The sequence below is a fragment of the Rhopilema esculentum genome, chromosome 19 (assembly GCF_057945365.1).
Source record: "Rhopilema esculentum isolate cy_ngs chromosome 19, ASM5794536v1, whole genome shotgun sequence".
Taxonomy (NCBI): domain Eukaryota; kingdom Metazoa; phylum Cnidaria; class Scyphozoa; order Rhizostomeae; family Rhizostomatidae; genus Rhopilema; species Rhopilema esculentum.
The window spans coordinates 7,625,026-7,643,798 of record NC_142833.1 but is presented as its reverse complement, the minus strand read 5'-3'; the positions used below and the strand labels follow the sequence as shown (position 1 = coordinate 7,643,798).

The following is an 18,773-nucleotide window of genomic DNA, read 5'->3' as shown; positions in this document are numbered from 1 at the left end:
CTGTATCTTGAGATATAGTATCTTATCGTTTTAGATTGCTGTTCTTTTCAAATGCTTCAATCAGCTACAAACCGAAACTACGTCATCGCTAAATATTGAAGTCCAACGACCATCTGCTAAAAGCAATGCTGTGGCAAGTATGTAGCTACGTATGAATTTTTAAATTTTGCAATGAAAACTCACTCTTAAAGAAAACATTCAAAGCTCGTTATCTCTTGTCATTATTAATCATCATTTATACATGAAAATTCAAATCAGAGCTGCAAAAAGGCTTGGCAGAAAATTTTCAGCAATACTTGGTAAAAAAGCAGCTGTCTTTTGCATTAACAATCACATAAAATGAAAGGCTAAAAAGTTGGCTGATATGCACAAGTAACTAGATAATCTTTCCTAAAGCTGGCATCTATTACCTTTCCCAAACACCAGGTAATTGTAGAGAGTTTCTATTTGTTGTTAAATTTTCTGCCAGTCAATAAACATATGGTCATTTGGTTCACAAGTCACTTATTACTTTTTGCGCATAGTCGATTTTTGCAAAAGACAAAAAAGATGTAATAAACAACCAAACTACGATATCTTATTGGAAATTTCACCTCAAAGAAAAATTTTTGTCCTGTTTCCCACGTTCCCAGAAAGGAAAATATTTTTTGCAGCTCTAATTCAAATCATTACAAAGTTTGAATTATCTGATCATGAGTAAATTTTTTTATTGAAGCTCAATAACTTCTTCTCCTTTACTTATTTTGATATTTGAAGGAGACGATGACACAATGAGTTTTTTGCACATTTTTAACCACTATTCTTTGAACTGTGTCACTTTCAGGTCCTAGACCAGTTTCTCCAACAGTAAATATTCAGTCTCAAAAGGAAGCAAGGTAATGCGAATTTGATATGTTCGTCAAACAATGTTAGAAATTTTGGCGTTTGCACAGTGGTAGCACTGTATATTTAAACCTTTATTTCGGTAGAATTTTGTCGTAAATTAGCGATTGAAACATTGCTTTATTACCCTTAATTATATCAAAAAGACATGAAAACTTGGCGCTTTATACTCTTTGTTTGGCTGATATTTACTTTTCCCTGTCTTCATCGGTTTGAGCCATGTAGTTTTGTCATGGAGCTATGAACCCTCTTATTTTTCTCAGTTGTCTTTGCTTTTAAAGACGGCTCATGTTTGCAATTTTACTAACTGTGTTGTGTTATCATTGAATTCCTAGGCTGAGCGACGCTCATCTAACACCACAAAGAGAACTTTCTGTCTTGCACAAGAGAGCGCACGATCTTCTCGTTGAATCTTGCCTGGCTGTAGCCAACTTTAAGATTGATAAGGTGTCTCTTGGACTTCACAGCAGAGGTAAAATATTTAGGTTCGAAGTAATGCTTGTAAATTTCTATTAACTGGTATTATTGTACCAAAAATTCCTTTAATTTAAGAATATTCCCGCAGAGCTATCTGCCTGGTAATTTCCCAGGTTGATTCCTTATCAGAGTTGACCTCAAGAGCTTTCAAAACAGTTACTCAAGTTAACAGCCTTTCCAAAAGATGTATTTAGCATTGTAGAGAAGCATACATTCCTGCTGAAAACATTGATGAATGAAATAATTTCTGAAATTACATTTATTTTATCTTCCTATAATTATTTATTTTCGATTTGGATGTATGTTCTAAAACGGTTTCTAAAACAGCAACATATCTTATTGACGACATTTTGTAATGGTCCTTGACATTTCTATAAGACTTTATAATTGTATGCGTTTCGTTGAAGGACGATCTGTTGCTGAGCTCCAGGTTGCTGGTGTTGAGACAGAGTACGTAAAGCGACCTTACGACTTCTCTGTCTCCTTCGTTTTGCATTCACTGCTAATCATAGATGCTATACAGACGTTTGGCCCAGAGTACAGATTGTTGGTTTCCTCTCAAGAAATGAATTCAGGCGACGATAAGAATGGTGAGGCTGTATAATCGATGCATCAATTATATAATTGCCTATAGTATCAAATCGCATTTAAAGACATTTTAGCGTTTTGTTGGTTTGTCGTTCCAATTTATTTTTAAACATAATACACATGCACTTTTCTGAAGTTATTGTAAAAGATTGCCATACTCTACTCTTGTCCCCTTCCCTAAAATATCACTGGCGCACTCAACTGCAAAGCAGGATTCTATACTTTCCCGTCCTCTAGATGAGATTTAGCTCTACTCACGACAATATAAAATACCGATATTTGTTCAGCGCCTTTACCAAAATATACTGCAAATGAGATTGAATTCTGTGGAGCTCCAAACTTGTGCCAAAGTGCAGGGTCAAAATCGAAAGGTTTTTGTCTTTTGCGATAATTTTTGGGTAAAAAAATGTTTGATATTTGTTTTTATTGCGACCAAAGACAAAAATCGTGCAGTGTGGAAAAAAGGGAATTTCTCTGTTAGCGTAAATTTGACGCAAGAAAACTACAGATTTTTCAAGGCCACTAGTTATTGCGGATTGATATCCCGACATGGGTTGTTAAATTGACCCAAAAGGGTTGTTTAATGTAGATGTAATGATGATGGAATCGAAAGGCAGGCTTTTTATTCTAAAAACCAATCAAACGTGTATTTTTTTGTTCACGTGATTTCACTTCAGCTCTTTTCCATAAAAGATAACACATCCTTTACTGGAAAATTATAGCAAAGAGGAGGAAAATCTGAAAGCAGTCGTGCTGTGTGCGGACAGCAAGTTCCTCCGAGAAAGACAAAAATCTTCGTCTTCTGCGACAGAAATCTGCTGCGCTAAGTTATATTTCCTGCTCATTAATGTCCAAGTTTCTTAAATTGATGTATGCATTTTTCTTTTTAATTCATTGTTATTTATTGATTTTGTAGCTTTGGATGAAAGCACAGATGCTCTTATACGGATAAACTACCAACAAATAGATTCAGAACTGATGCCATCTGAAGGCAACGAAAAACAGCCTCAGAGAATCGCTTCGCTGAATTTTAGTTCGGTTAGCATTATTGGTACGTATTTGATTCACTGTGGAAGCTGAAAAATTTGAATTGTTTGTTGTTCTTTCATAAGTATTGAATGCAGATGTCATAATTTTGATGGTATAACTCTTCTTTTTATAAGGGCCAAAAGCAATCTTTTACTAACCTTTTTAATACATAAACTGCCACTGGGTCATATCTTAAGTTTGTTTGATGTGATAGTGTGCGAATAAAGATTTTATGCAAATACATTTAGGTAAATTTAGGTAAATGAAAATGTTTTGAACGTCTCTTTTCTATTCTGCATTTACGCTCTTCTGGTGTAAAGATCAAATTAGATTTTGGCATTTCCCATTCGACAAATTCTTTTACAATTGCATAAGATTTTCAATTTTTAGAGATTTAAATATTGATGCTAAAGATGTGAATATTTTGCAGATATTAGAAATCGAAAATAAATTAGATTTAAAAGAGAGCACTTAGTGATTACTCACTGTTAAAATGTCGAGGGGATCTATCATAGTCCTTGAAAATAATGATCACAGTTTTTAAGGGTGAACATTTTGATTTTAGCCAATCAAGAGACCATTGTGGAACTTATGAGCGTTATTGACCACGCTTTGCAAATCGACCCTGCACAGCAGCATTCCAATTCCGAAAAAGAAACGAATGTCGAAAGACTAACGATACCTGACGATAAAACGTCAATGACGTCACCAAGTGATGATCAAACCGAGGTAGTCTATGATCTCATATTTTTGATTATATTGGCTAGACAGTGTTACACTAAGAGTGTCACGTGTTTCTGCTACGAATATTGAGGAAACACCTGAGTAACAGATTTTGAAGAACGAATTAGAACGCTTTAGACTACGTGCATGTCGGTCAAAAGTCTCGATTGGAAAATTATGAGATAAATTGAAATAATTTGCATTTGGAAATGGTCAAATGAAACAAGACTGAATTGACCGAAAAAAGATAGAATGAATCCAGATTTACTTAGATATCTTAGTATTAGTTTTCATAGTATCAAATAATCTGATATAAAATCCAAAATAAGTTCACTTTTCCTAACATTATATTATTGTACATGTAGTTTCAAATGTTGTAACTGAGATCTCTAAAAAAAAAATATTCTCCCGATTCTTCTGGACGGTAAAATTATAGCTAATTATATCCAAATATAAAATCTAACATATTTTTCATGAAATAAATTGCGGATAAGTATTGTTGACTTTTAGTTTTTGTTACAGGGAGATTAATTACAGGGTTTTTCAGTATTTAATGTAACGGCTGATATTAATAGTAGCATAATAATTATTATTATTATGCTCATTGATATTATTGTTTACTATTTTCAAGTGAATTTCAGTTGTGACGGTTTAGATCATTACCTTTTCAGGATTTTGCGGAGAAGAAGTTGCAGGTCGATTTTAACGTCCAGAGAGTAAATATTATGTTGGCTCACGGAGTTTGCGGACAAGGTGGAGCCAAGGTCGCGCAAAGAGTGGCAGCCGTAACAATTGCTGATCTTGACTTCTCAGGTGACCTAGGCCATGATCAAGTTGTGAAAGGGTCTCTAGGAGGCCTTGAAGTTCTCGACTTGACCCCTGAAAGCACTATACACCGTTGCATCTTGTCTGTAGGAGACTGCAATCAGGACGAAAGTAGAGTTGAAACTTCAAGCATAGACTCTGACTATAAAGCATTTTCTTTTACTTTCACAAAGCCAGCTGACAATTCATCGGTAGGAATGGATGTTGACAGCCATATTGCCTCAGCGCGTTATGTTCATTCTGCAGAATTTCTTGCTGAACTGTCCCTCTGTGCAGGTGACTTTCGTGACTACGCAGCGTCCGCTGCCAAATCAATTCAGACTGCAGCTGCTGATGCCGCGAAGGAGTTTGTGACTGCAAAGAGAGATACGGAAAAGTCCGTTTCACCTAGTTTAAAAAGACAATTATTTGATGATGGTTCTGTCACAGAAAAGCAGTTAAACAAGAAAAAAGGGAAGTTGACAGTGCGTATTTGTATCGACACGCCCGTTATTGTAATTCCAATGTCGTTTAATAGCCCTGATCTTCTTGTTGGTAACCTTGGACAGATCGCTATTCGTAATTTTCATATTGCAAGAGCAGAAGATGGAGATATCGCCGCAGCGGGGCTAATCAAAGAAGGATCCATCGATAGAATAGTTTTAGATATAAATAACGTCAGTCTGTTTTCCATAACACTCCAGGCCTCACAGCTGACGGACCTCGAAAGCGGTAAAATGACCACCTTTGATCTTTTGAAACAGAGGCAGGCCTCGACTGTGAGTCCTTTTTCAAGCCCTAGCCATCAATTTCACCGGCCTACACGTCGGAAACCTACGCTAAGCCAACTGAGAGAAGAAAGTTTCACCATGGAAACAGCTTGTGATACCGAGGCATTAGAATGGATTCAAATCCTTCACGAAACAGGATTCCAGCTGGTTATTGATCGTTTAATGGAAGCTGAACCATTTATGGGAGGCTCATCTGGGAACGCAGTGCGCAAAGAACCAAGCTTTCGGGTAGAGGGTCGCATCTCAAGGGTATTGAAACTAGAACTTTCTGGCAAAACATACAATCAGCTTCTTGAAACTCTAAATGCAATATCTGCTCCTTCTAAGCAGCAGAGTAATTTAGAATTGAACAGCATTTCATCCAGGGCAAGCCGTTCAGGAACACCTCAGGTTTCTTCACCGTCACCAAGAGGGTAAGATAATTCTTTTAATTTAAGGTTTTGAGCGATGATAATGGTAACTGCCTCGTAAAAGTTGTTGGAAAAATTGTTTGGTATTTGCAAGAAAATAGTCACATAGATTGTAACTTAGTCAATTTTTTTAAACCGGTCAATTTTTCTCTTATGATTTTTTATCATGTGTTCAAAATTCTTAAGAATTGGTACTTTTTCTTGCCGAAAGTTGAAGAAGATCTCTAATTTTGAAGTTCTATTGAATCTAAAGTACACCCCAAAACAACACTGAGATTTTTTGCATAACAAAATTTATTCTGTTTATGTTTAAAGTTCGTTAATTCGTTGACTGTTGTTTCGCAGCCTCTCTCCGAATAAACCTCGAGATGACCACGAGCCCTTCCTTCTTCCTGACGAATTCATGTTTCCATCTGATGTCGAAATGAGTATAGATAACCAAGAGAACGAGGCAGTAAACATATCCCATACGAGGTTCAGCGCTTCTTTTGAAGTCGTCAGAATTGATGTCACTTTGAGTGTTGAAATCAACAACAAAGAACGAAAGTTTGCTAATATTCGACTTGAAGACTTTATCTTTGGATATAACAATTTCGATAAACCTGTTAGTGAGATTTCGGTGAATTTGGGAGAGCTTACCGTCGAGGATCTGTTACATGACGGCGACCCATCTAATCGCTTCCTTCTGAAATCGTCCAATTCGGATAGACGGAATAATGGACATAATATCAGTCTAACATCAAGGCTTTCAAGCTCCTGCCCAGAAGGATCTTTATTTTATGATCCAATGGTATTGTCAACTTCATTACCATCAGTGCTAAATTTCTCTCCGAAAAAGACCTGGCAACCAAGTATATCCCCTCTTCGACCCATGTTGCATAGCGATAGAAAGTTTCCCTCGCAGCCACATTTATCGTTTAATAAAGAAAGTCTGAGTGAAGATGAATACGAGGCGGAGTCTGTTATTGAAAGGGAAAAAGAAGAATCGTGGGTGAAGATAAAGATAATGTTGATAGATGATGGCAACCATGATCTTAATGATGGCGAACTATTTGTAAGTATAGAGAAAAACATCGTCCATAGTTCAATGGATCCACGAGTAGTCAAAATTTTGCTTTATAAGTTATAAGATCTATGGACTTTCATAAATAATCACAATTTTATCGGTAAGAAATATGAACCAGGCTGTATTCTTTTTTAAACTCGAAAATTTTTTTTCAGTCACTGGTCTGTTACTTGTTTGTTACAAATCAAGCACTAAAATTTTACAACCATTGAATTTTTCATTTGCTCATTCTAATTCATTTTTTTGCAGGTAAACAAATACATCGACATAGCTTTCAATTCCTTGGATTTGACAGTGAATCTGCAAACATGGGTGGTCGTATTTGAGTTCTTTGGAATTGGAGCCCCTGCTCCGCAGCCGTCCTCGTCAGGACAAACCAGCCCTGTGAAGTCATTTGACAACATTGATCAGCCACAAGGTAGAGTATCTCATGCCCAATCGTATCAAAATGTGAGTCGAATGTCTGGTACTCTGTTGATATATCTGGAAGGAGTTGCACAAATTATTTAGTGGCAAAAGGTTTCACCGTACTTTTTACAGCAACGATATTTGATGTAGTTAAACTAAAAGGCCTACAAAATAGTTTCATATCAATGCAGCTTGAAATTTCTAAACGACTTCGTAGAAGGTTATGTTCAAATTTGTCTAGGACAGCTTGCGTTTAATTTGACCTTCAAGGTACCTTTGACTGTCGTACCATCCTACTACAATGTTGGTTGATCAAAAAAAGGTTTTAATAGTATATCTGCATCATTTCCAGAGAGTGATAAAGAGGATAGCATGTTCGCAAGTCAATCTGTGATTGGAACTGACATCAAAGTTTCGATGAAGTCGTTGTCAGCAACACTGAACAAAGAAAAATATCCCCTGGCACATTCAGTTGTTTCTAACCTGAACTTTGACGTGGAGCAAAGAGGGCCTGACCAGCAAGTGACTGGGAGCATTGGCTATATCAGCTTGTGCGACATGTCCCCTCACGGCAGCCTATATAAAGAAAGGTACGATAACCTACGGCTAACACTCAAAGTTTTATTATCTCTTAATGCACTGACCACTCTATCAAATTCAAGAACGTTTTGCCTGGATATAACTGTCCTTTTTTTATTTGTTATATCTTCTTTAGGCTTAGTAGGCTAGAATGTAAAATGGAAGATGTTATCAACAACCCTAGTCTTGACAGCTTTCTCTACTCCTGAGACTAGAAAAGTGCACATCATTCAAAGATATCCTATAAAATAGTACATACCCACAAGAATAGAGTTGTGCAATTATATGCCAGATAGCAGTTTTTTCAGTATACCAACTGTAGGGTATACAAGTTGCTTCTGCTATGATTATTGGGTATATGCATAGTATTACTATAAGTATTACATAAGGAGAATACATCTTTTCCCGTTGTAGTCCTAGATGTTATTTATGGAACTATTCCTATTAAGTATTTTGCACTCGCTTTTTACTTGGCAAGAGCGTCTTTAATTTGCATCACAAAATAGCTCATATCTTGAACAAAACCATTTTCTTGATTGGCACTCTGTTTGTGGTAAATATTTTTTTGTAATGAAGGCGTTAATTTCTTCAATCATATCAATCTTGTTTACCTGATTTTCAGATTCATAACATATGGAGACCAGGCCCTGGCGTTCACTTTCTTCAGGTATGCTAGTAAACCGCATTACTTTTCTCTTTCTCAGTTCTTTACGATTCAACGTTTTCTGTGTCAGTTTTTTGTGCCTTTGACTATTAACGATCCGTCGAACGTTCCCGTAGACATACCGTGTTCGCTCGAATAAGGCCTAGTCTACTGTGTTAAAAAAGCGTAAATTTGAAATGTTTTGCACGAGTAATGTTTGTTAGAACTAGCATGCGTGCAACAGCTGTAAAATATACAACTTCAAAGTTATTTAAACTCTTGAACTAGCCCAATGTTTCCGATTGCTCTTGTAAGTACTAAATTCATGTTTAGAAGATTAAACTCTTAACATCCTACTGAACCGCCAATACTATTAGCTTTGCTATTGATCAATGATCATCTCCTAACTGATTTTTAACTTCGTTCTCCTTGAAGATACGGAGAACCGGACCCATTTCTAAAACGAGACTTCGACATGAGACTGGAATTAAAAATGGCGTCAGTGCAGTATGTTCATACGCAGCGATTTCTTTCCGAAGTTATTGCCTTTGCGCAGCACTTTCTGCAGCTTCAGGAAGTTCTTGGTCGAATAAGAGCTGCGAGTCAGGGAAACGAGGTTTGGATATGATATTTGCATTTTACAATATTCCTTTGCGCTATGACGCAGGTACAGCAATTTTGGGTTGTTTTGGCAATGGAATTTTTGTTTAATGGTCTCCTTGCTTTAATCGTTGCTATTCACAGTAATCATTTGTTTTATACTGAGCGCCTACTTCTTGCTTCTTGCTAGGACCTGTTGAGATGGTTCTCAGCGCGTCTTTGATTTCTAACTTCTTATCTCTCTTCTATCTCTGCAAATCTGTTTAACAGAGGTTGCTTATACAGATTAGCTTAGATTTACATTGTGTATTTTTAGGTCTTTGCCATAACAAACAGAGCAGCAAGAGTGTCACTTAATGTCGATGCAGACGTTCCTATCCTAATCCTCCCAAAATCTTCCTCCTCACAAGATATACTTGTAGCCTGCCTTGGCCACATCGTAGTAGCTAATGCATTCCAATATGCTGGTTCGCCTGATTCGATTTCCGGAAAGCTGACTGCTTCAAGATTCAGATCAAATCAACTTTCTTCTGAAAGTAAGTTTTTTTTTTATTTTTTAAGTATGAGCATGGCTCAGTAGTTAGGGTCACTGACTACCGATCCACGGGTCTGGGACTCGCATCCCTGGCGTCACAAGACTTTTACCCAGTAGTAAGGGGAGTCCCCAGGTCTCTGCAATTCCAGGCGTAGGAATCACGAGGTGTGGCCACATCGAGAGAAAAGACCAGGAGACTGCTCGAAAAGCTAGCTTTTCAGTGTCCTAAAAATGACCTACGTGGCAACAAATATGCAACCTTTGTTTATGCCTTGAGCTACCAATGATGAGCTGGTAGTTATTCGCTATTGTTCTCTTATTTTATTTGGTTTTACATACTACTTGGAAGATGGGGCTTAAACTCTTTGAAGCTCAGCTTTTAACGATCTGCCTTGGCATTTACCCTTATTGTCATAGCACCTCATGATTCTTCATCTGGAATTACAGAGATCTTGTGACTCTTTTCATTCAAAGCGAAAGTTTTCAGACATGTTTACCGTAATTTTTTGGTGTGAGTCCAAGTGCCCTTTTCATTTGCAATTGTAAATTCTTATGTTCATTTTGCATTCAAAACTTTTAGTCCTGTTTTTATGACAGTTACCAGTTGTTTGTACGTTATTGGATATATTTGCTAATTGAATTCGTTTTGGTGCAGCGGAAAAGTCGATATCGCGACTCATCAGCCAGGAATCAATTGCTGAATCCGAAGACCGTTTGCTTGATTGCATCAACATTGGCCTTGTTGATATGGAGGTTTTCACAGCTCTAAGAACAGACCAGTCGAAGCACGAGAATATGTCGTTTGGGTATGAGAGGCAGGTCTGTAATGTCGCCTTATCGTTTTGAAACTAATTCCAATTAAGTGAGTTTTTCTTTTACAAATCTCAATAAAAATATTAAGGTAATAGTCATCAAGTGTCCAAGAAAATATCTGATAGAATCAGAAACGGTATATATTGGATTTTTTTTAGCTATGCGTTTTTCACTAGCGCATGACGTTTGGTAGTTTTGAATCGTTATCATAACATGTTGAACGTTTCTTTTGTTTTTCAAAAGGGTGGAAAACTGATGAAGGAGACATGTAAGATTGAGCTTGTGGTAGAAAGAAACTTAGAATGGGCGTTTGGTAGACAAGGTAATTATGGAAATCAAATTGCCTTTTCTTTGATTATGTTTGTGTCATAATTTGGAATATCATTTTATCGTTGCCATTCACCTTCTAAAGAGGAGTGGCCTATTAATTAGGTCTTTTAAATGCCGAGGGTTGTAGGTTGAAACCCAGAACGCCAGAATGCTCTCGACCTGTCTTTTTAGCAGGAACCGATAGCCGATGGAAGCAAGGAAATGAACTTGCCACCTTCATATTTCTTTTGGCCTAAGATCAAAGTGTCCTCTCTATTTAGCACTTTCTTAGGTATTGTAATAACAACAAGATGCATTTTTCATATTTTCTTAATCTGATGCCGTTCCCTTTACTTCCAGTACCTGACATGACGATTGCAGGGAAACTATCTTCCGTATATGTGACACTGGATTTGGCTCAGTTTGGTTTAATCATGGGAATGCTTGGAGAAAACCTAGGCGAGCAGTTTGAGCAGTTTGAACGGCCATCATCTGTTCTTATCGATCCGCTTCAAGAGGTATAGAATCTAGATTAAGATTTCATGTTTTCTTTTATATGGATTGAATTCGTTTGATCAGAAGATTGTAATCTATCTCCTATTTTGACCGAGTTAGTCAGATAGCAAATGATGAAATTGATTTTTTAATTAAGAACTATTATATTATAAGAGTTTTTAGAAATGAAGTCTAGCATCTGAACACCAAACAAGCAAAAGTAGTTATCGACAAAGAAATTGTAAAAAATCTTGTTATTAATACTGAGCTTTCATTCAAAGAATTGAAAATCCAAGTTTTGAAAGTGTAGATTTTAAGATGCCCCATTGATCAATCTAGATACAGGTCTAGATTTGATAAAGGTCTCACTGAAATGAAATTTGGACTGCTAAGAACGGTTTTGAATTGTAATTAGCAGGGTTGGGGATTTAAAGTATCTCTTAGGCAGCCAAGTGTAAATCTGTATGTTTCATACAACATTGACAAAGAAATCCTCAAAGGAATTAGACATAAAAGTCTTTATTATCATTATTTTTTCTCGATTAGGCCACAGAGTCTGATGCTGTATGGACAACTCTCAGCATGTCGCTAAGTCTTGTTAATGTAACCATTGAAATGATTCCAAAGTTTTCATTTGGTGATATACCGCAGAGAGGTGATGCTTCAGAGCAGCTGGGAAAACTTGACTTCGTCCAATCGAAGTTTGTATACGAGTCCTTTTCTGATGGCTCAAAATCAATGGATTTGGTTTCTCATGGAGTTCTTCTTCACGATATACGGAGTAAAGGTTTGTTTTTCTAGCTTGGAATTATGTATCTGGTAAGATATTGATGATTTGCCAAAGGTACTTTGCTATTTGAAAGAAGTGATTTAGAAACTGAGTGTTTTAGAGATGTATCCTCAAACTTGGATATGTCCCTAGAATACCCTCTCAGAACAGCTTAAAAATGCGTTGTCTTAGTATGAAAACACAATCTGTTATGATAAAATGCGGTTATGATAAGTCTGTGGATATTATTTACACGTGCTATATAGATCGTATGATATTCTCTGTCACTAAACTAAATATCTACGAAACATTATATTTATTGTATCCAGAATTAAGATCTTTAAAAAACAATATTTTTAGATTCATTCAGCTGACGCTCCAAGGTACTTTGCTTTTAATTGCTTGACGTCAAGACATGCAGTTTCTTTATCAAATGAATTGCAGGTCTTCGCGATACTAATTTGTTAGTAATTCAACGATGGATTTCAACGATTTTATCCACACTCCTTTCCTTTTAATTTCATAGATAACAATTGCAGCAATGTTTTCACAAAGATCTTGGAACCTAGTAGCAAATACAACGATGATATGCTGGACAGGGTTTTGCAGTTTGAAGTTCATTACTTGGATACAAAAAATAAAACACACATCACGTGTCTGTTCAACCGAAGTAAAATCATAGTGATCCTCGATTTTTTGATGCAAATATGGAATTTTATTACAAGGAAGGAAGAAAATGAATACAGGGGTTTGTATTTTTCTGAAAACAGTTTCTAACACTTTCATTTGGCACATGTTTCGGTTTTCACAAAAGTCCGCTGTCCATTGTTAATTACCAATTGGGGGATTTTAGTTTCATTAAGATGTTTCGACCGATTTTGATGTCTAGGTAAGAGCATTACGACGAATACTATGAAGTCGGAGATTGTTCTCTTAATTTTCTTACTAGGACTGTATTTAGTTTTTATCCTGGTTGTTGATGATTTCATTGACTGCCTTTAATTTGCTGGTCCTAATATAGTCCTCATAAGAGCAGGAGCCTCCTAATTTTCCCTTTGTCTTTCATTCCAGAGCAAAAAGAATTTCAAATTAAAACTAAAACTGATGAGCTAGTTTCACCAACATCAGGAGACGTACACCCGCCTTCCGGGATAATCACGAAGGCATCTACAACACCAAGAAAGCCAGTGAGTCTTTTGATACATTGTGGACTAGCAAAAATCTTAGTTTCGAAGAAGCGGGAAAAAGCAAAGCCTTTTAGCTATTTTGAGAGTAAAACTGTGCGTCGCTACTGAGTTGGAACCGCTTAGCCTTATAAAGCATTTCATGCTTCAAATACTTTGAGAAACAATTTTTTGGGACCAAGATGGTTGATGAATTGCATACAAATAACGGTCTGCTTTTTCACTGTCATTTTTCTTTAAGGCTGTATCATGAAATTAATTTAGACATTTTATTCTTTTGTTTCTCAATGAAACGCTGCTCCTTCCCGTTATTTTCCCATTTCCAATAATAATAGCATGGTGGGGTTTCGAGCTCGCCGTTTTTTCAAAGGTTCTAATGCAATTTACAGCGAGACCAACATTATCAGAACAGAAACCTAATAACAGAAACCTATAGACATTGGGAAGCAAACTATGGGTCATAGCTCTGTACAAGTAACTTCAATATATATAAATATACCAAGATATGTTTAAAAACTTTGAAAATTTCTTTAGGTTCTTGGTCAATCCAAGTTTTGTCTCCGATCTTAAATATGCTTGTGCAAATCTGAATTATATCGAAGATATAACTTGTAGTTATAGTTTATATTTTGTTGTAATATGCAATATCTCGCCTCTAGGATGTAAAGCAGTTTGAGCTGAAAGTCAACATGACCGATACAGAAATAATTGTAGTTGAAGACAACACTTCAATGGACACTGCAGCCGTTATATTACAGGTAGATTTCTAAGTATTTAAGTATAGCAACTGATTAGAGAGAGTTTTCGAATGAAATTCTGACACGTTTGAAGATGATAGTATTTATAGTGGTTTGCAATGTGTTTGTAAATGTTCTTAGTTCCTGTAAACATGGAAAGAATCTGCGACTCCATTTATTTGCACAACTCGTGGCAGGAAAGAGGTATACGAAAAATAATCCCCTTTGTCAGCTTTTACCCGTTTATGGTACATTGCCGCATGCCTTACTACCTCTAACCGTTATGACTATTGTAGTTGGTTGACTGACCTAATAAGTGCGTCACCATTTGGTCACTATATATTTTGATGTTATTTCGGTAGAAGCTGTCATATTATATTGTGTTACATGATATCATCTGTTTGTGCCCAGTGATTGCATACTTCTGTTGATAGAATTCCGTCTACGTATTTTATACTGCCCATTTTTTGGTTAAATCTACTGATGATAACATTCGTGTTAAATTTATAACCAATAGTGTTAGAAGTAAAAGGTAGACCATTTAAACTGCTGGCTGAATTATTGGAGCAGTGAAAGAATGAAATACAACATCGTAGATTTACTGATACATTCCGTTCCAATTTTTAGACAACTGCAGTTTTGGCTTATCGTCCCAATCACTTCTCCGAAAGACCGCTAACAGTCAGTCTTCAAAGCCTGGAAGTGTTCTCTTGTATCCTGGCGAGCATTGATGATACGGCTTTGTCGATTATTGATCCTGTTACTGTGCTTATCGAATTGAATTCTGCTGTGAAGTTGAAAAACCAGACTGTCAACAAAGGATTGCTTGGAGCAATGCAGGTGAAGCCAACATTAGAGGTAATATTAAAGCGCGTAGCAGCTGTTTTGGACCTTCAAAACCCAAAAACTGATTTCCTTTGAATTTATATCTTGCTTTATATTGTGACGATTCTTATCTTTTTGAAATAATGTGTTTGTGTTCTTTCGGGTTTGGACTGTAAATCTACGGTGACTTTCTTAGAAATTTTCCTTAAGAAAGCTAGGCAATTGCTAGGGCATAGAATCTTCATACTTTAACTTCAGACTTTGCCCTTTGTGTAGGTTTCGTTAAAGAGAAAATTAAACAGATACCAAATTATTGTCGAAAAATGATGTTTTGATTGCCATGATCGACAAATTTTATCATTTGTATATGCATACCTTTCTGATCTGAAAAATACAACATTGTGCAATTTCTTCTTATCCCAATAATTTCGTCTTAATTGTTCGGAAAACTCCAAAATCCAACAAATTGAATATGTAATTTTTAATTTTACCATATCGTTGCAAAGCATTCTGTTTGTTTTAGGTCCATTTTCACTCTCAGTTAAATGTTCGATTGTCATATCATGACATCAAGTTGTTTTTGAGAATTTTTGAATCAGCGCAAAAGCAAATCAGTCAAGCTATGGAAAAATCAGACGAAAGCAAAGCTCAAGAAGATGTTAATTCAACCGCTGAAAGCGATTCAAATAACGACTGTCTTCTTATTTCACAAAAGCCTATTTATACAGAAGAAGACAGTCTAGTTTTGGATGTTGCTACTGGAGGCACTGCCGAGGTGAAAGCAGCCTCTGATAGAGAGCAAGGAGAGGGTGTGGCACTTGCTGGTTTTGAGGTAGGTTTTGCTGTTTATACAAATCGCGCATTAGGGGTGTTTCATTTTTATATGTTTAAGTAAGGTAGCCCTTCAGAAATGCTGATTTTCAAGGGGCTCTCAGTTGTAATTGTTGTAGTATGAAGTAATGTTCCACTTACAAACTTACAGGAATAGCTATTGCATGAAAAATAGATTAACCTAGTTACATTTCAATATATACAAATTAAGAATTATTATAAAACGCTTCTTTAATCTGATTTAGTAATTTAAAATGAAAGCCAACGATAATAGGCCGAATGGTTAGCACATATTTATAGTTTACCAGGACAAGTTTTGAAGTTGCCTGTTTCCTCTCAGCTAAGAGGCCAGCTGTCTTCCTTCCTTGATGTCTTCCTTGATGTCTTCTTCGAGATGCCTTCAGCTGATTCCAAACAAAAAACTCATGTGATTTCGTTGTTTACTGCTATTGGTATTTCTAACCTGCTGACGCCAATATTTTGTACCTGCAATTACTGATCCGACTTGGCAGCTACTTAGAGCCTGCACAATAGCCAACGGTATCACTGCATGTGACCCCAATAGTGTCCTAGTTCGGAAGAACAGCTTCTGTATTGAATTTTCATAGAATTTCACAAGTATTTGGCATCGTCTGCTCAATTTGGCATCGTATTTGGCAGGTTTCTTGGTTATTTTGTAAGGTTCTTTTCTTCTCAGCTTATCATCAACCGAGATGTCAATGCAATAGTTTTTCTACAATGTTCTTTCCGCTTATTTGCTGAAAACTTAAAAGTTCTAAAAATAGATTTCGATGACGTCATCACTTCTCGACGATTATATGGAATAAAATGTTTTCTCAAACAAGCTACTGTGCTCAAACAATCACTAACTAGAATTTATGATAATCGTGTTCCAACTACGCTTCCGTTTTTGTTCCAGGTTACAGGAACAGTGTTGAGCTTTTGTCTTATCGATGACTGCGGAAACAACGACATCCCCCTGGTCGAGATTCTATTAAGCAACCTATACCTTTGGCATGATCTTCAGCATACGGGGGAAGGCACATCGCATGCTACTGTTATGGGAGATTACTATAACAGGAATGTTTCGGGCTGGGAGCCGTTTATTGAGCCATGGAAATGCACTGTGCAGTGGCATAGAACTGAAAAGACAGCGAAGAAGGGAGAACGCACATACGTGAAAATCCATGGTAGGTTTAGAATGTCTATAGTAAATGTTTACGGCAACGATGTGGGTTGTAAAGGTGATTTGAACATTGAATTTTAGGGTGCAAATTGGTCATGCATGTTGATGAACAACAATAAAACATTAATTTTTGGACTGTTCTTTAGTGATCAAATTTCGCTGATGTTAATCATGTTTCATAACAGTTGTAATTTCAGAAAAAGCACGATTTTTACCTGATTGTCTACCTCTTTGTGATGTTTGATGATGCAAGTCTACGATGGCATGAATTTTTCCACCTGTCGTTTTTCACGCTCTTTCGAAAGCAAGGATTAATGAGGGGTGATTCTGCATTTAGGCTAGTTTTCAACGGCAATTGCTTGTTTCATATCATTGTACAAGTAACAGCCTTGCTACTTACTTCCTGACCTGCAAAGATTTTTCTACTGAAATCAACATACGATTCTCAAAATCTGTTTCTCAAGGTTTGTAACGATTACGTATGTTAGATATTGAGTTGAATTCTTTGTCTACAGCGCCAGAGAGACTGGACTTGAATGTGACGTCATCATTGCTTGAAATGATTTACAGTACAAAATCAGCTTGGACAGAAGATTATTTGAAGGACAATCAATCGGCCCTGGGGGAGAGCAGTACGGATGTATCAAAAGAAAGTAGATCCTCGCTGGCGAAGAAAAGAGCGCCATTTGTGCCCTTTCTGCTGCGGAACAGGAGCGGGTGCCCAATTCGGTTTGGTACCTTGATCACATCACCTACAAAGGCCGTTGGGAATGCAGACCCCAAAGCTGATGACATTAGGAAGAGGTCCTACACTGAAGCCGTGCATTCATGGAGGGAGGTGACTGCAGATGAGGAGGTGCCGCTCAGGTTTGAATCGAGAGACAAAATGAGACACAAGGTAGGAAAGCCTCAGTGAAAATTTTACTGACTGAGCTTGTTTTTCAACATGTCTGTAGCCCACCTTTTGAGAAAAGTTCCCTAGAATAATACTTAGCTAGTTCCTTTTTTTGAGCAGATCTATATCAATTTTAGGTTTCCAGACAGCATAAAGTAAATCTTAGATAGTAATCATCACTTGACCAGTTGTCATTTTACCAAGCAGGAAGTGGAACAGGAAGCCTCAATGCTTTCGTACCCCTGTCTTTGGAGATTTGCTTTTTCTTAGCTTAAAGTATTCCAACGAGGTGGTGAATTTATTGCTACTGGTTGTCAAGCCATATAATAAACCAGACCATTTTAATGTTTATTTTTCACTTTTACTTGCATTGAAAGTATGGATGGATTGGTTTGTAAGAGGAGGATACTTTTCCTGATGCTAAGCTCGTTATCTGGTACAGGATTGAGCCCTTGTAAAGGGCTCTCATGTTTAACTTCTTATTCATTCATCTATTTATAATTTCAGGGCACGCATAAACTCAAAGTGCACCAAATCGTCGTTCAAGTCAGTGGCTGGCAACCAAGTTCACCCGTCACTGTTGACAAAGTTGGCGATTTCTTCAGACACGTTCTACCCGCTCAAGATAACCCTGGAGGAGTTCAAACATTGAAATCGTCCGCTCTGAGACTCGTCTTTGCAGTGTCCCTTGAAGGAGCCCGAAAAGTTGTCACTGTTCGCTCCTCACTGATCATTTCTAACAAACTTGATGTTCCGATGGAAATTTGGGCGGAAAATGTATCTGAGGATACCGGCTTGAAATTCCCTACATTGAATCCGGGTTCATCTTTTCCAATTCCGGTTTCAAATGTTCAGTGGAACCTTTACGTGCGCCCGGGTACGATCGGAAATTTCGATTACTGTCAGGATAGACTGGAATGGAGGGATGTGGTGAAACCGTATGAAGGGCGGGGCTATTTGAGAGAGTGCCATGGAAAACAGAAAAGCCACTTCCGGTAACTGCTATTTAGGCAATGCAGTATACTTTTTTGCTGATCTTGTCTTTGACTTACTAGACTCTTCACTTTCACATCTTGTCAGTCATGTGAAATAACATAACTCAAGTACGAATATAAAGAATCAACACTTGTTTTCGACGCTGTATAATAGTCCTTTTTTCCCGCAATGTTTTCTAATCATCTAAAGATTATTTAA

At 37.0% G+C, this 18,773-nt stretch overlaps 1 protein-coding gene across 3 annotated transcripts in view; it reads left to right on the top strand.

The window, feature by feature from the left end:
* The window catches only part of LOC148957957 (intermembrane lipid transfer protein VPS13D-like), a 54,225-nt gene that overhangs the window by 14,784 nt on the left and 20,668 nt on the right, over nucleotides 1-18,773 (top strand). For 2 of the 3 annotated variants that reach the window (XM_089113912.1, XM_089113911.1), the window contains exons 21-45: nucleotides 35-137; nucleotides 824-875; nucleotides 1,218-1,354; nucleotides 1,767-1,949; nucleotides 2,864-2,998; nucleotides 3,542-3,705; nucleotides 4,371-5,707; nucleotides 6,050-6,758; nucleotides 7,020-7,188; nucleotides 7,531-7,768; nucleotides 8,380-8,424; nucleotides 8,836-9,016; nucleotides 9,317-9,536; nucleotides 10,191-10,354; nucleotides 10,592-10,670; nucleotides 11,018-11,175; nucleotides 11,699-11,939; nucleotides 12,448-12,669; nucleotides 12,993-13,108; nucleotides 13,765-13,863; nucleotides 14,470-14,700; nucleotides 15,191-15,499; nucleotides 16,418-16,688; nucleotides 17,200-17,582; nucleotides 18,087-18,574. In XM_089113912.1, coding sequence (XP_088970038.1) covers nucleotides 35-137; nucleotides 824-875; nucleotides 1,218-1,354; nucleotides 1,767-1,949; nucleotides 2,864-2,998; nucleotides 3,542-3,705; nucleotides 4,371-5,707; nucleotides 6,050-6,758; nucleotides 7,020-7,188; nucleotides 7,531-7,768; nucleotides 8,380-8,424; nucleotides 8,836-9,016; nucleotides 9,317-9,536; nucleotides 10,191-10,354; nucleotides 10,592-10,670; nucleotides 11,018-11,175; nucleotides 11,699-11,939; nucleotides 12,448-12,669; nucleotides 12,993-13,108; nucleotides 13,765-13,863; nucleotides 14,470-14,700; nucleotides 15,191-15,499; nucleotides 16,418-16,688; nucleotides 17,200-17,582; nucleotides 18,087-18,574 — 6,434 coding nt within the window. The remainder of the gene's footprint in view (nucleotides 1-34; nucleotides 138-823; nucleotides 876-1,217; nucleotides 1,355-1,766; nucleotides 1,950-2,863; nucleotides 2,999-3,541; nucleotides 3,706-4,370; nucleotides 5,708-6,049; nucleotides 6,759-7,019; nucleotides 7,189-7,530; nucleotides 7,769-8,379; nucleotides 8,425-8,835; nucleotides 9,017-9,316; nucleotides 9,537-10,190; nucleotides 10,355-10,591; nucleotides 10,671-11,017; nucleotides 11,176-11,698; nucleotides 11,940-12,447; nucleotides 12,670-12,992; nucleotides 13,109-13,764; nucleotides 13,864-14,469; nucleotides 14,701-15,190; nucleotides 15,500-16,417; nucleotides 16,689-17,199; nucleotides 17,583-18,086; nucleotides 18,575-18,773) is intronic. The other variant, XM_089113913.1, reaches the window with a different exon arrangement.